The 16116-nt window shown below is 55.6% G+C and overlaps 1 protein-coding gene across 2 annotated transcripts; it reads left to right on the plus strand.

Annotated features, from left to right (window-relative positions):
* The first annotated feature begins 8877 nt into the window (after window positions 1-8877).
* On the plus strand, window positions 8878-14174 carry HOXB9 (homeobox B9). Of its 2 annotated transcripts, XM_067714601.1 has the most exons (3): window positions 8878-9521; window positions 12185-12416; window positions 13269-14174. In XM_067714601.1, the coding sequence occupies exons 1-3, from the start codon at window positions 9005-9007 to the stop codon at window positions 13288-13290; spliced, it is 771 nt and encodes a 256-aa protein (XP_067570702.1). In that variant the 5' UTR covers window positions 8878-9004; the 3' UTR covers window positions 13291-14174. The 2 variants fall into 2 exon arrangements, with proteins under 2 accessions (XP_067570702.1, XP_067570703.1); XM_067714602.1 differs by having other exon boundaries at window positions 8879-9521; window positions 12185-14174.
* The last annotated feature ends 1942 nt before the right edge of the window (window positions 14175-16116 follow it).

The raw sequence follows: 16116 nt of genomic DNA on the forward strand, positions 1-16116 counted from the left end.
ATGTGTGTGTGCTCAGGTGTGTCATTCTAAGGCTGTGGTCTCTTCCTTTTTTTCAGATTCCGCAGAGACCCAGGTCAGCAATGGGCAGGGAGCCAGCACACTGACCTGTGTCTGCCCCTCCCCAACCTAGGAGGGCAGGGGTGGGTAATAACACTCTTGAATGGTGTGGAAAGTGCAGCCCCTCAGGTCTGCCCTCCTCCTGTCACTAACAACTCCCAGAGGCAAATCCTCTCTGATGAAAGGAGTGACTCTTTAGTTAAAAATATATAGAGCAAGATGAAGGGTGAAATAAGGGAACTGGGGCACATAGCGAGGAGGGGAGCTGGAGGGCCGTCCCCATGCATATCCTGGAAAATGAATGTTGGGATGGCAACAAGCCCCTTCCTGTCTTCCGGCTGTTAATGAGCTCCCCGATTCCTCCTTCTTGGTGAAGGGAAGGAGCCAGAGGGCATCGCCCACCCCTTGCCAGCTGAGGCAGAGTGGGACTGCCTGAAGCATAGTTAACCTTTCAGAAAATGTGGGACCTGTAAACCACAGCCTAGTATTTTCCCGGTCCATTCCACTTTTTATCCATTTTGTAAAAATTCCCAGTAGTGCTTTAGGGCCTTTTCTTGGAGGGGGAGGTGGTGGACTTGGCTGGTCACGCAGGGCCACACCTGTGTGTCTGTGTGAGGAAGGTGAGGGTCAGTGCACCAAATTCCCACCTGGGTCTGCAGCTAGGCCTCAGTCCTGTACCCAAGACTTGCCTGAGCCTCTTAGACCCGAATCCTTGGTTGTTTTGTGACGAACTGGGAAGCATGGTGGAATTCCTTTGCTCTCCCACCCCGAAGCGCACCTAACCAGGCCCCTCCAGCAGAGAAAGTGAGCAAGAAATCCACAGCTTTACTCCTGGATATCTGGAGCCCAAGGCGAAAAGGGATTTTTCTTAGTTTTGGTTCACGTGGTCGAATTGTGATTCCAAATGCAGATTCCACGAAGTTTTGTAAAAAATGAACGGCTCAGAGCAGAAAAGAACTATGGAGAGGATTCGTGCAGGTCCGGGTAGCGGTCATTTTTGTTTGATTTTGAGGTTTTTAAGGAGCCGGAGAAGAGAGCAGACGGTGGCAGAGCTCGGCAGAGGCCAGCTTGGACACTACTAGGCCCTGGCCGTCACTTCCACTTCGGCGAAGACCGGCCCCTCCGTTTCTCCTCCGGGCACCCATGCCCGGCTCAGCCCCCTCAGACCTTCGGACTCCCCTCTCCTCCCTTCTAGCAAGTACCTGGCAATAAATGGGGCGGGGCAGGGCAAAGATCTGGTGGCTAGAGACGAAAAAAGAAAAAAAAAACCCGCTTTCGGCGGAAAGATGCAAAGAACGGAGGTCAGGGCGTGGCTGGCAGGGCCCGAGCTTTAGCAAGCAAGGACCGGGGCGCCTAGCTCTGCCTCGAGAAGAGCGGAGAGCCGAGCCGAGGACGTGCGCGGGCTCGGTGCGTTTTCGGTGCGGGCGGTGGCCTCCAGCCCTCGCGAGCGCCGAACAGGCCGACCGGGCGGCGGGGACCGCGGGCCAAGTCCGAGGCCAGGCCTCTTCTCTCCACGCGGACACGGTCCGTCCGGCGAAAGAAAGGGGCCGAGCGGGGCTTCCACGGCTCGTAAACTGGTTTCCCCTTCCTTTATCCCGCCCCCGGCCGTCTTTCTTTTCAGGACAGGAGGGGATGTAAACCGTTTGAAGTTCATCAACACGGTGAAGTTTTATTGTATTTCCTGTCCCCAAGATTTATACCCGGGAGGGGGAGAGGGCGGCCCCGCAGACTCCTGCGCTCCCTCGGACTTCCCCGTCGGACACGTGGCCGCTGGGACCCTTGCCTCCGGGGCGAGGCCGAGAGGGAGCCGGGCCGGGCGGGATGGGACCGCTCACTCCACGCCTCCAGCCCCTTCCGACGGTCGCTCCCGCCCAGCGCCGCCGCCGTTGCCCAGGTAAGTCCGCCGCTCGGCCCGCGCGGCCGCCGCCGGGTGCGGAGTGTTCGCCGGGGCACCTGTGAGGGTGCGGGGTCTGGAGGGGCGTAGGTGGCAATAGGGGACATCGGTGGGGGGCGGGGAGCGAAGGGCCCAGGCCGAAGGTCCGGAAGGAAGGAGCAAATTTCCCGGTTTCATCTGTGAATTCAGAGTAGAGCGTCTTACCTGGGACAGCTCAGCCTCTGTGGAACCGGGCTAGGGCGACTTCCGGGCGACTGCTCAGGTCAACCCGGTTTCCCTTCCAGTCCTGGGTTTCTGTTTGCTCCCTAGTGTTCCTGATACTTTCTCCCGCTCTGCTTTTTGGCTACCTCTCCGACTGTCAGTTTTTCTCCACTCTCTTGTCTATCCCTGGTTCAAAGTTGGGGTCTGATGTAGGGCTTGAAGATTTGGCCTCTCAGAGCTACCCTGGGTGACTCTGGAATAGAGGCAGTAGCCAGATGGTGACCGTAGACATACCTTGATAACAGTTTGAAGTTGAGAGAGAAATCATTTTGGCTGTGGAGACCTTCAGCTGCAGAGACAGAGGCTGAGAGGCAGTGACCAAGCAGGTATATCCCCAGGGCCCTGCCCAGGCCTGAGGCTGGGCCTAGGGTCCCCTCTGACCAGGGCTCCTGGGAGAGAGCGAAAGTTCCTGGAATCTGAGCTGCCAGGACCAGCTCCAGCATGTTTTTGCCTGGAGTCCTGCCTCCAGTTCTTTGGACATGTTGTTTACTAGCAACTGTGTTCTGTTTGGGAAGAGGTGGAGGAAAATGGAGTTAGCTGGCCACCCCTTTGGGCCCACAAAAATGGCGGCAGGAGCCTGCCCCCAGTGAGCCCTTGACCCAGAGCGTGAACTGGAACTGCTGAGTGAATTAGGTAGTTTCATGCTGTCGGGCCTGGATTTCTGAACACAACGACATTAAACCACCCGACTCACGGCAGTTACTGCTCCTCGCTTAGTTGGAGGAGTGGGGGTGGGTGGGTGGGTGGGGAAGCAGAGTCAGGACTACTGTATCACCCTTGCAACGTGATGAAGAGGTTTGATGTCCCTAACCCAGGAGCAGCAAGAATGTTCCCTGGAGAAGAGATCTGGGATGTTCTAGGGCGTCTTCCACTTCTGTATTTGTTTACATGTGTGTTGGGAGGGAAAGGGGGAATGGGGAGCATTGCACTCTCCAAAGGCACATTTCTGAGCTATTCTACAGAGTCAGAAGGATCTGAGTTGGGGCTTCAAGCTTCCGGCTTGGGCTCCTGTGTACATCCAGACTTTCCAAAGAAAGTCTCCCCAGCTTGGCAAATGCATGATTTCAACAGAGACACAGGGGGTCCTTGAGGTCTTTGTAACTTTTTGCGGGGTAGACAGGGCTCCACCTCAACAGGAAGCTTCAGGTCCTTGAAGAGGGCTCAGTCTGTCCCATTCTGACAGGGAAACATCAGAATCCCTTGCAGTCTCGGCCTACAGGCCCCCAGGGTCCTTTCTAGGGCCCCCTAGTGGGACAGAGGTGGGTCCAGAAAAGTCCTCCCTTTTCCCATCCCTCAGCTGGCCCCTTCCCCACTGAGTGGCTAAGCCTCCCCTGTAGACCCTTGGGCTGGGCTATGGGTATACGCACGTCTGGAGGGCCACCTCCGACACCCAGAGGGGCCCGTCTTGCAGGCTAGTGGGGACCCCAGACTGTTGGACAGTTCAGCCCAGGCTGATGGAGTGGCAGGAGATAGCGAAGGGGCAGGTGGGACGGGGCAAAGCTGTGATACCCTCTGTGACCCCAGCCCTCTCCAGGCTGCTAGCTCTCTGCCCAGGAAAGGAGTAACTAGAATTGCTGGCAGAAGGAGGGGTACAGTCCAAAGCATAAGCTAACTTTTGTTCCCAAACTTTTTCCCCTGCTTGAGGCAGAGGAAAGGTGGAAAGGGGCCCGGGGAAGAGGCTCGACCGGATGGGGCTCTGGCTCTGGGCTGACTTGGAGGGCGAAGGGTGTCTCTGAATAAGTGGACCCTGCTAGGGTGGACGAGGCCCTTGGGAGACCCACCCTCAGCCTGGGAGGAAATGCAGCCTCAAACCACTGTCCTGGTGAGCGAAGGCCAACAATGCTGTCCCTTGACATTTTCTCATCCTCTGATCTGGGTGAAGATGGTCTGGAGTGTCCTGCTGCCTGCCATCCTTCTCCTCTGGCCTCTCGCAAAGCTGCCCGGCCACTCAGAGCCTGACTGTCTTCCATCACTGACGTCCCTTTGCCACCCCCTCCCAGGAATAGTGCTGTAAAAAGAAAAAAGGGAGATGTTAGAGAGAAAGGAGGAAATAAAGTCTTTGGAAAGCAGAGTTTTACAACAGCCTCGGGTTTTATGGAAGCAATTCTGTAATAACCTTCTACCTGCTCAGCTCCTTTCCGCCCTGCCTGCCGCCCACCCCGTTTGGCCTCCTGGATACCCCCTCCCAAAGAGTCAGCCACACCCCCCAACATTCCATATTCCTGGTGGCTGATAGTTCGTAAGAAGATTCCCGAGATCTGCTTGGGCCGCTGAACTCTCCGTCCTTCCTTTCACCTCTGACATCCTGGGAGGGAGGTTTGGGAGAAGATTTCGTTACTTTACAGTTAAAATCCCCACTTGGAGTGTGTGGAAGCGCTAAGGATTGAACCCATGGGTGCAGATTCGATGTGATCCCTTTTGGAGTCTGTTGTGTGTAATGGGTGAAGGTTCTGGGGGCCTTGATTTCTTCCCCGCTGGAGCAAGTGTCCCCACACCTCTTTCTTTCCCACAGTGGGTCTGGACTCTGATCCTGGGTCAGAAGAGATAACTCCAGGTGCTTGGGGACATAGACATGGGGATTTCTCTAATTTCGTTGTACACAGCAGTGCTTTTGTATGACCTCCACAGTTTCCTGGGAGCTTTCACATTCAACTCATTTCTGTCCACTGGTCAGCTTCACACTTGTGTGGGACACGCTTGTGCCCAAGTAACGGCGCCTTCATTCCCGTGTCCATTGCTACCATGAAATAAGCATCACACGATGTACTCTGTCCCTGCGGTTTCGGGTAAGAGACACAGTAAAGGATTTCGTGGTCAGACAAAAAAGTCACAAAATTTCATGACCTGCCCTGGGGCAGGAATTTCTTTCACCTTCCAGAGAAATATTTTAGAAGGAAGTTGTAAAAGAATCCAGATTTAAGTCACATGTGTTTGCGGATACGGTATATATTTTCCTTGAATATCAAGTCAACAGGCCAATTTTCAAGTGAAGCTTCTGAATCAGCTGGTGTTTTATAGCCACAATTCCAGTCCGCAAATACTAAAGTTTTTCCGCCCTTTCTTTAAGCGTGTGATGGTTATAAAAACGTACGCACAGGCTTCTGGGTCATAGATCTTATATGAGCAGAATTGCAAACCCGTATCGTTCAGAGGGGTTATACACGCATCACGTATGCACCATTAGCTCTTATATACAAATGCCCAAGCACATTTAGTATTATAGTTGGGCAGATTTATTTATTACATATTCTATACACAACATAGAGCACAGCACATGTGCACACTGGGTTCCCCATAAAGAAATATTGATTTGAGATATAGGTACAGGAAACACACATCTATTCAAGTACGCATGCATAAATTTCAGCTTAGCTTATCGATTAAAAAACGTTCCCCCTTCTCCACTTATTGTTTTTCTTTTTCTTTTTTCTCCTTGCTTTTATTTCCTTCCCTCTGTTGAGATTTTCTCTCTCTTCTTATAGTGAAGGGCCCTTCCAAAAGCAGACCTTAAACCACAGACACTCACCGGCTGGTCCTGGCCAGGGCTGGCCTCAGCTTTCCCCATCTCAGCCTCCTTCTTGGTTCTTGGCCTCTGGGCCCTACTGTGGCCAGGAGCTGTAGCTTTTCCCTGCCTGCCCTTCCTGGAACTATCAGCTACTGGCCCCAGCTGTGTTCAGGCGCAGTGCTGGTGCAGGGAATGGCAAAAGCCTTCGAGAGGGTTTTCCTTCTTTCTCTTTAGGACTGGGGGGAGGTGGGGAGCAGTTTGGTCTCTCAGGGCAAAGTGACCCCCACTCAAGCAACCCCTCTATTAAGCAGCTCTAGAAGCTGAGCTCCAGGGGCCGCTTCTCTCTGTTTGCTTCTCTCTGTCATGTTGGGGTACCATTGTCTGGGAGAGAAAAGTATGTTTTGTGGGGTGGTCCTCAGAGCACCCAAACAAGGGGCTTCCTCTCAGCTGACCCTTTAGTCATTTGCCTGAGCTGGAATTGAGCTTCGATTTGAGGCAGCAGTGCTTTCTAGAAAGCCTGGCTGAAGTGGGACTCCTTGCTTTCTGTATCTGGATCCCCACCTGGAGGAGATGAGAGCTGGGGCACAGACTCCAGGGCTTGGGTGCTATTTCATTCTCTTCCCTCCAGAGCCACCTCTCCTGAGAAGACATGAGACCTCCAAAACCTGTCACTTTGGAATTATTTCCACCCTCCAGCTCGTTTGTGAGCAAAGACTAAGTTCTGGTCTCAGAAGAGAGGCCTGGGTCCCCTCCTTACCCAGTGCACCCAGGAGCCACCAGGGGTTAGGGACAGCTCACCAGACAACCAGCAACCCACAAAGCTGAACCCTGTCTGCTGGGACACTCCACCCCTGCAGAGCACAAGTCATGAGCCTGAATGTTCTCCTTCCTCTAACTTCTTCCCTAAACTAAGTGGCTCCTCAACTTCTCTCCTGTTGCAAAGAGAGACAGCGGCAAAGCCAGGGCCAGAGTGGGAACCAGAAGGGCTGTGGCCAGAGCCCAGCGTCTGCACAGCCTGGGTCTTAAGAACAGCCCAGTGCTGTGACTTTGCCATAAATTAAAAAAAACTCTGCCCGCAGCCCACATGTCCTTTTGGGCCCTAATTTATATACTACAGAAAGTCATATACTCAAGCCCACCATGCTTCATAACACCATTATTTACAGCAGGAGAGGAGGTTTTTTTTTTTCTGAAGAATATATTTATTACAGGTAAAGCCAACAGCAGACTCCATAGGTCTGGCAAATCGAGAACAGGTGCTTTGCCTTAACTGTGATCCATTCACTAGGCGCCCCGCTTTTTCCGCTGGCGAGTCCGGGGAACTCCCTCGACTTTCCCAAGCGTCCAACCGCTATTTAGAAGAATTTGCATCGGATTTCCCACTTGGGTGCTATGGAAAAAGCAGATCTTCACGCTGTTTGGTTCCGGATCTGCTGGGCTGTCGCCCTCGGAGAGCTGGAGTGGAAAAGGAGGGGGCCGGCTGGGCGCCGGCATTGATCTTTAAAAAATCATTTTGAAATCGCCATAATGTGAAGAAATATGGCGCTTTGCCCTCGTATTTCACGCGTAATGACACGAGATGGCTTCATTTGGAAAGAAAAGCGGGCGGGAGTGTGTGCGTGTGCGGAGGTGATCCACAGCTTTCTGCACGGCAGAGGGGTACATGGCCAAAAAGATAAAACCTCAAATTAGAATGGTCCTGCTTTTGTTAAAACGACAGGACTGGGACAGCCAATCTTATAAGGGCCCAGGGTCGGAGAATGCTGAGAAAATCGGCCCCAGCCTGCCCCAAACCCGACCGGAGAGGATTGGGTCTGTCCAGGGGCCGCATCTCCCTGAGAGCCCACACCACGAGAAGCCACGGCACCCAGGGCAGAAGCCGGAGGAAAGACTGCTGGAGATGGGCCAGGAAGCCAGCCGGTGGCCCCGAGGGAGCCCCAGCGCAGGGCCGCAGAGGAGATATCAATAAAGCGGGCTATTTGGAAGCTCCTGCGAGAGTGTCTGCAGGAGGGAAAGTGGCAGGAGACTGACCCTGCAGCCTCCCTGTCTATGCTGGTGTCCAATACAGCGTGTTTGGAAATCCTTCCGAGCAGGAGAGGCAAAAACTCCCGACTCACCTCCTTCCCCACTGGGTGGAAGGGGAGATAACTCTGGACCCCTTCCCACACCTCTGCTCTGCTGACACCTTAGGGAAGTTCCCTTAACCCTTTCTCCTGTTCGGCTCCCCCATCTGGGCAATTTTAAAGGTCTGTTATTCAGTGGAGGAAAGGAGAAATGGCTATGCACCCCCCTTCGTTCAGAGGCTCAACTTTCCAGGGGCTGTTGTATCCCTTTAACCTCATGCGGGTTCTAATTTCAGGACAGCTAAATTTTAGGACAGATCTTTGGACACGCAGGCCCTTTTATTCCCTTCTCTTCTCCATCAGCCACTGAAGGGTCAGGAGAAACTCCCAGGCCTACAAACCTCCCAAACTAGTTACAGAGTCCCCTCCAAAGCAGACAACATCCTATAAAATCCCAACTTCTCCCCCATCTCTTTTACTTCATCTCCAGTGGCTTGCTGCTGCGCTGTTGTTTAATAAATATCTGGTGTCAGGGGACAGAGAAGAGAAAAGGAGAGCCGGCGGGGTGGAGTGTTGGTGTGTTTGTGGGGGGACGGTACCACCTCCTCTTGCTTTAATTACGCCCTGGGCCTCTCCGGCTGCGCCCCAGGCTGGGGCTCGCTCCCTCCCTCTGTGCTGCGCTCCCCCTCTCCCTCCGGGACCCGTCTGGGGAGAGGGCTCCACAGCCAGCGTCCCTCCTGAGGCAGCCCGCTGCTTTCCCTCCGCCTCTCCTCCGCCCCCGCCGCCCCATGGCGAGAACGGCCCCCCTTCCTGCAAAAGCGGGGGGGCGGCCGGCAGCTCGGGCTGAGGGTTACGTGGCCGCCGGAGCCCTGACGTGATAGCACATTGCATCAGCATAAAACAATCCATCCTCGATATGGAATGCGGTGCGGACGGATGACAGCGAGAGCGCAGCCCCCTCGCCGGATTGATTTATGTCGGAGCTGACGCTTTATCAGGCAGTCGGAAAAACTTTGACCAATCATTTTGCAAGGAGCGCTGAGCCAGGCTGCTCCACTGTACTTTGTTGGCTGAGAAGTTGAGCAGGGGTGGGGGTGGGAGGGTGGGGGGCTGGGGGGTCGCGTCCGAAAGCCCTCACACCGGTCCGGGTGCCACCTCTCCCTGCTTGGGTGCTGCGCGCGAGCGCTTCCCTTCCCCCTGCGAGCGCCCGGATAATGTCTGAGAATGTCCATTTCTGGGACGCTTAGCAGCTATTATGTCGACTCGATCATAAGTCACGAGAGTGAGGACGCGCCTCCAGCCAAGTTTCCTTCCGGCCAGTACGCGAGCCCCCGGCAGCCAGGCCACGCGGAGCACCTGGAGTTCCCCTCGTGCAGCTTCCAGCCCAAAGCGCCGGTGTTCGGCGCCTCCTGGGCGCCGCTGAGCCCGCACGCGTCCGGAAGCCTGCCGTCCGTCTACCACCCCTACATCCAGCCCCAGGGCGTCCCGCCGGCCGAGAGCAGGTACCTCCGCACCTGGCTGGAGCCGGCGCCGCGCGGCGAAGCTGCTCCTGTGCAGGGCCAGGCGGCGGTGAAGGCGGAGCCGCTGCTGGGCACGCCTGGGGAGCTGCTCAAGCAGGGCACGCCCGAGTACAGTTTGGAAACTTCGGCGGGCAGGGAGGCCGTCCTGTCTAATCAAAGACCCGGCTACGGGGACAATAAAATTTGCGAAGGAAGCGAGGACAAAGAGAGGCCGGATCAAAGTAAGTTATAAAAAGTGAGGAAATACCCAGGCCGAAGGCCAGGCGAGGGGGAGGGGAGGGGAGGGGAGAAGCAATAAACTGCGGACAATGTGAAGGGAAACCGCGGCGACGGCCGGAGAGCGAGCGGGGGCGGAGGGAAGATGGAGGGAGGCAGATGAGTGCCCCAGAAAGGGAGACTGAGGCCGCTGGAGGAGCGCCGCCCCCACTCCTCCAAGTCCACGGGGGACCCGAGGCGCAGGGACCAGCTCGCCGCACTCTCGGCCTCCCTTCCCCCACGCCCCCGAGGCTTGGGCTGAAAGCCCGGGAAGAAGCCGACCACCGCCGGCTGGGAGAGGAGCTGGCGGGGCCGGGGAGGCAGCCAGCGAGGCCGAGAGCTCGCGCGGGCCAGGGCGGGAGCGCACCGGGCTCCCGGGCACCGCACGGCTGGCAGAGCTCCCCGCGCCACGCGCACACCGTAAAAGCCGGCCAAGGGGTAGTGGGAGGGGGCTCATTAGGATTTTATTTGCGATGCGACAGCTTGACGGAGGATTGTTTTTAGCAGATCTCGCTCAGTAGCCGCTCAGGGTCCGCAGCCGGCGCCGGGAGGGGCGCTGGAAGCCCGGGACCCGAAGACTGAGCCCCCTCCCCGGATGCGCCGGCCCCTCCCCGGGGGCCTTCCCTCCGGTCGCCTCCTCCCCTCCGTGGCATCCTCGCCCGGGTTGCAGCTTCCTTTTCTGCGGCTCCGGCTGCTCTCCGCGGGGCTCCCTAGCCCCAGCCAGAGCTGTCCGCCTCGCAGGGAGTTGGGGAATCGCTTCCGAACTTCGCGGCCGACCGGCTGCGTGGAGAAGGAGAGATACCCCGAAAGGACCCTGGGGAGTAGAAGGGTGGGGGGGAGAGAGGCTTGCGGAGAGGCTAACTTCATCCTCGGAAGGTAGTTTCTCACCATCTCCCACCCCTCCAAAAGCACCCCCGCCAGGAACCGAAGTCTGACTAATTTCCAGGATGTGCTGCTCGCTAAGGGCGGCAGGAGGGGAGTCGCGGATTTTTCGTCTTTTAAGGTTGAGAAGGGCAAATTGGTCGGGGCTCTTAGCCCCCAAACAATAACCTGCAGGATGGTGGGCACAAGTCCTCGCCCCTTACTCTTTTTGGAGAGTGAGGGTCAGATATTTTAGTCTTTGCTTTTGCCCTGCCGGATTTCCCATCAGCAGAGCGGCCCACAGGCCCTTTGGGGTTGCCCTTGCCTGCTGGAGGGAAGAGAACTGCCCAACTTCCCTGAGGTCTCTGTGAGCTCCCATCACCTCCAACCTGCCAGGCTGAATCACAAGAGTTGGCATTTGGGTAACACACTGGCTCTTCCCAAACCCTCCCTGCTCACACCCAAACAGAGCCCCCCCCCCCGACCCCAAGCCCACAAACCCTACTTGGAAAGTCCATTACTGCAGGGCAGCAGTTTGGCTAGAATCAATAATTAACAGTTATTTTCCTCTTTCCTATTTAATGCGGCTGTGGGTCCCATCCCGGGCACTCACATTAAGGAAGTAGCTGCAAATTGGTAAGACGCGGCACTTAGTGTAGGATGAACCAGGTGTTTTTTTTTTTTAATATTCAGTGCTTTTCATTTGGGGTGAAGGAATCTAGTAGAGGGTGGCTGTTATTTTTAATTGGCTCTCCTTTATTTGGCAACTTTTCTGAGTTCAGAGGTAAGGAGAAGAGAAGCCTGTATATATGTTTCCTCTGTTTTCCCCCACTGCTACTCAGTCACCCCTTCCCTTTCTCTGTTCCCTCTCACCACATGCAGCCAGCTGGAGCTAGCTATGCTCTGAAGGACTTCTGTTACCCCCACATGATCCATGGCTCCCCCCCCCTTAGGACTGGACCAATCTTGCATTCCAGTTTCCCTGAACTTACTTTAACCAAGCTGCGAGCTGAGCAGGAGTGGAAAAGGAGACTATTGCAACCATAAGTTACCTGTGAGCCCCCAGCACTCCCTTGTCCACAGGCTGGAGTTGATCAATGGTTGCAATTGGGTTGCGTGTGAATTGGAGTGTGCTGGGTGTTTGCAGCGTCTCTAAATGAGAATCCCTATTTGTGGTGTGGGGGGGGGGGCAGTGAGATATCTGCACAGACACACATGGCTGCTGCCATGTGGCCAAGAGATGCAAGCTTGTGATCAAGGCAGGAGGGTGCACTCAGACTGGACTGGAGGGCCGGGAGGTCTCTTGACTGTGACTGAGCAGAAGCCCCTCTCCTCTCCCCCAGCCCAATCCTTCTCTCACTTCTCAGACCTAGAGCCAGGACCCTTCAGTCAGCCACCACTAGTTAGTCTGGTAGAGCTGGTGGGGGAGAGGGCTTTAGCCAGGCTGGGCTCTGACCTGAGTCCTAACCAGTTCCGACCCAAGTGGAGAAAGAGACTGAGTGAGGACCTGGGGCAGCCAAAGCTTTGGAAGTGGTGAGAAGCCTGGCACACGTTTGGCTCTATCCTGACCAAATAACTCACCTGGAGGTGCCTTTAGCAACTCTTGGCCCATCTCTGGAAGCCTTTCTGGGAACCTGAAGGCCCAGATTGCCCCTTTCTCCAATGTAAGATGGGGAGTGGAGACCAGGGGTGCACCCTCTTGGAAGGAGAACACGGGGGCCCTTCACCCCCTTTCCTTTCTTTGATTCTATCGCTGCTTCTCTTTCAGCCAACGTCTCCGCCAACTGGCTGCACGCTCGCTCTTCCCGGAAGAAGCGCTGTCCCTACACCAAATACCAGACGCTGGAGCTAGAGAAGGAGTTTCTGTTCAATATGTACCTCACCAGAGACCGTAGGCACGAAGTGGCCAGACTCCTCAATCTGAGTGAGAGACAAGTCAAAATCTGGTTTCAGAACCGGCGGATGAAAATGAAGAAAATGAATAAGGAACAGGGCAAAGAGTAAAGATTCCCCCCAGCCCTCCCCACCCCTTCCCCATCTCATGCTTATTTATAAGGGATGGCTGTGGAGCCTGTGCTGTCTGGGATGTATTCAAGTGAATGGGGAAGGGGGTCTTTTTCTTCAAAGTCCTTTTCTGCATCTAGAGCCTCTCTCCTTTCCTTTGCCCTCACCTGTCCTTCTCTTCTCCCTGGGTCTCAGGAGGGAGTTTTATTGATTTAGAAGGTAGATATAGTTGGTTCCTAAGAAGGTGATGGGCCCCAAGGAAAGAGTGCCCCTAGTAGAGCCCCTAGCAACCCTCTTAATTTTCCTGGGAAGCCCCAGCCCCTCACTTCCAGCCCGCTTGTTTCCCCCCTGTACCTATCCCAGAGTCACCCAGGGACACTCCAACTGCACACAGCCCAACAGACGCCCACCTGCATAAAGCCTGGAGCCCACAGTAACAATGGGAAGCGCTCACAGTCAGCACTCAAATGAAGTGACACCCTAAATGCAGACCATCACACCCCAAATCTGGCGGGATAGCCCACAGACCATCAGGCAAGTCCAGGGTCTGCCCCTGATGCAATTACACACCAAGAAGAAGTCTAGAGACACACTCCTGAATGAGGCGCTGCAGCTCAAAGGGCCCAGCATCACAACACCATCCCCACGGAATCCTTAACTATACCCGGGCATGGACTCCAGGGCAAGTGGGGTAAATTCAGCTCCCAAGCTAGTGGGTGAGAAAGGACAAGGAAAGGCAGCGGTGGTCTTAGGAGAGTCTCTTAGGTTTTATGAAGGTCGTCCACATACACACATTGTGCTGCAGGAAATGTTTAATTCTGCATGTTTTCCTCTCCTTCCAACAAAAGGAGGTCAGATCGTGGGTCGTAAGCCTTGGCAGTGTCGTCCTCACGTTCATCTGTGCCCCGCTTGACAGAGACTGTAGCTTCTCTTGCTCAACACCGGCCCTGAATTCGCATCTTCCCCAGCTCTGAAATCAACTCTGTTCGGCCAATCCACCTTGCACCAGCGAGCCAAGTCGCCCCTGTAGAAACCCCCCTCCACCCTCCATCCTCTGCTAGCTCTACCCCTGCATAGGCGGAAAAGCCAAGTCAGGAGAACCCGATGGAGAATTTATTGTGAATCGATTCCCGGGCTCCTCTCCAGCGCAAGCTGTGGAGGAAAGGGGGGAGCGAAGTCTCCCCGGGCGCGCGGAGTTCGACTTCTTCCTCCTGTCCTGCCCGGTCTGAGCCCTGCGGAGGAGCCCCGGGCTTGTCAGCTGCCGCCCCAGCGCAGAAGCGCAGAGACCAGCGCCAGTGCCTGGCTTTGCCTCCCAAGACTCGGGCCTGGATGGCGATCTGCGCGCGCACGCTTCTGGGGAGCAGTCCCGCTTGCTAAGGAAAGAGGCGAAATCGCACCTAAGCATTAGGCCGGAGCTTACTCTCGGCTTCCTTTCCTCCCCCTGCTACCCCACCTCTCCAATCCCCTTCAATTCATGGACTCTCTCTCCTGCTTCTCCCGACCCTGCAAGGGGACATTCCAGTAGAACTTCTTTTGCTCTGTCGGTGGCAGTCGTGAAATTGTGCTGTGTTTTGTGATTTCTTTGGGGGTGATTGTCTCACCTGTTTTCAGTTGTTGCTTATATGGGAGGGTTGTGGGTGGGAGTGGGGAGGGCGAGGGGCTTAGAGCTGATTGTTTGTTTTGGAAGGAGAAAAACAAAGAAAAAGAACAAAAAATATATATCACTCTAGAAAATAAATCTCTCCTGTGTGTCATTCTGTGTTGGCTCGCCTCACCTGACCAGAGGTAGAGATGCTAGTTCCAAGAGGCTGGCTTGGAATAAAGAGAGAGTCCTGTGCCCAAGAGGTTGCAGGGTGGGCTTCCTAGTGGAGCTGAGAGCTGGTCCAGACCAAGGTTCCCAAGACCACTGCTTAAACTGAGCAAGAGCCTTCCAACAGGAGAGCTGGGAGACTGGAGGGGGAGAAAAGGAAAGATTAGTGGTTTGGAGAGGGGTCTGGGTCTGCAGGGAGCAATGGGAATCTTCCTCTTAAGTTGCACTAGAGACTTCCCCACCACCTCCAGAGCCAGAGGATGGCGAGGCCTGCCCTGCCATCCCTGGAAGCAGGTCCTCTCTCAGCTGGCTGAGAAAGCCACCTTGCTTTGGCCACTTTAAAGTATCATGCAAGTGAAGAAGGCAGTAACTCCGTTCTGCTATTCCCTGCAGCGGAGGGATGGGATGCAGATAGAGGCCTCCGGAAGGCCAGGCTGTCCTTTCTTCCACTCAAAAAGAGTAAGCCCCTTAGGGTTTTCAATCCCCACCTGGAGTTTGAGGCTCCAGTTTGAGCCACAGGGTAGCAGCCTTGGTGTAAGGCGGGTGGAGTTTGGTAGGGGTGGAGGCAGCTCCTACAGGCTGCAAGAGATGGTTGAGTGTGAAACAGAAATGGTTCAGGAGGGGAGAAAAACAACAACAAAAAACCCTTCCCAGTCGGACCCCAGAGTTAAATTCGGTTTCAAGGCACCTTTCTGTCCCCCTCAGACTGTGGCGTCCCACCAAAGCCTCAAATGGGGAGCGCTGTTCTCGGCAGCCCGGCCGTTCCCATCCAGCCGCTGGGATTCTGCTTCTGCCGGGCTGGCGCTTGGGAGCCGGCCTCCTGCCGGAGCCTCCCACCGGGCCCACCCAGCAGCGCTGCAGTCCGCGGAGACCCTGAGGTTGGGGTAGAGGTAGGGACAAAGCCTGGCCCTCGAGACAGCAGTCTGGAAGCGAAAAGGCCCTGCCTACCCCTCTCCGGCGAACGGAAGGATGAGCTAATCGGAGAGACAGCAGGAGGCAGGAGAACGCGAAGCTCCTGATACAGCTGGGCCCCAACCCGCATCCTCCGAGGAGGGTTCCAGTCGTTATATAAAGTGAATCTGCCTTTAGAGCTTGTGTAGAATGGGCTCCCTCCCATCCTGGGCTCCCAGGAGCCAGCCCGTGCTGAGAGTGAGCCGAAAAGGCCGGATTCCGCCCAGAGGAAACGCAAGAAAGTGAGGCAGGAGCTGAACGGAGTGCTGCGGGGTAGGGGGCGAGGGCGCCCCGGGAAGCCTCCGACGGCGTCTGGATCCCCAGCCCGGGGTGGCTTCTTTAAAAACAAACAAAGGCGAAGATGCGGAGGCTCGGAAGCCGGAGATGGGGAAATCTGCTGTCATAAAAGAGAGAGATTCAGAGAGGGGGACTGGGAGAGTGCGAGACAGAGGGAAGCCGGGAGAGGAATTCAATGCCGTGCGCGCAGCAATAAAAGAATATGACCGCTATAAAAGTTTATAGCGTATAAATTTCTGAAGGTTAAGAAACTAAACAGCAACAAAGCAAACAGAGAGGGGAAACTTTCCGGAGCTGAGAGAGCCACAGCTGGGCCTGGGCTCCGGGTCTGGCGGGCGAATGGGTGGGCCTGACTGGGCCGCCCCCACCCTCACCCTCCCGAAATGCAGGGCGCGGGGTTTCCGGGGGCCCCAGGGGGAAAAGAGGGGCGAGGAGGGAGGGGGAAGGAAGAACACTTCTGTTGTCACAAATGCTTCACGGAACGCAACTGGGACTCGTCTTTGTTCTTCGCAAACGCACCCCCTTCCAGAATCGGGTGTCATAAAGAGAAGATCCCTGCACGCGCGCGCGCGCGCACACACACACACACACACACACACACACACACACGCAGGTCCGGCGGGGCCAGACGTCTGGGC

This window comes from Pseudorca crassidens, chromosome 19 (genome assembly GCF_039906515.1).
Source record: "Pseudorca crassidens isolate mPseCra1 chromosome 19, mPseCra1.hap1, whole genome shotgun sequence".
Lineage (NCBI taxonomy): Eukaryota > Metazoa > Chordata > Mammalia > Artiodactyla > Delphinidae > Pseudorca > Pseudorca crassidens.

Bases quoted from the DNA above. Each gene is read 5' to 3' on its own strand.
- HOXB9 (XM_067714601.1), top strand. From the start codon at position 9,005: ATGTCCATTTCTGGGACGCTTAGCAGCTATTATGTCGACTCGATCATA. The intron at 9,522-12,184 runs GTAAGTTATAAA...CTTCTCTTTCAG, and splicing joins CAAAGAGAGGCCGGATCAAA to CCAACGTCTCCGCCAACTGG. The intron at 12,417-13,268 runs GTAAAGATTCCC...TTCCAACAAAAG, and splicing joins AATAAGGAACAGGGCAAAGA to GAGGTCAGATCGTGGGTCGT.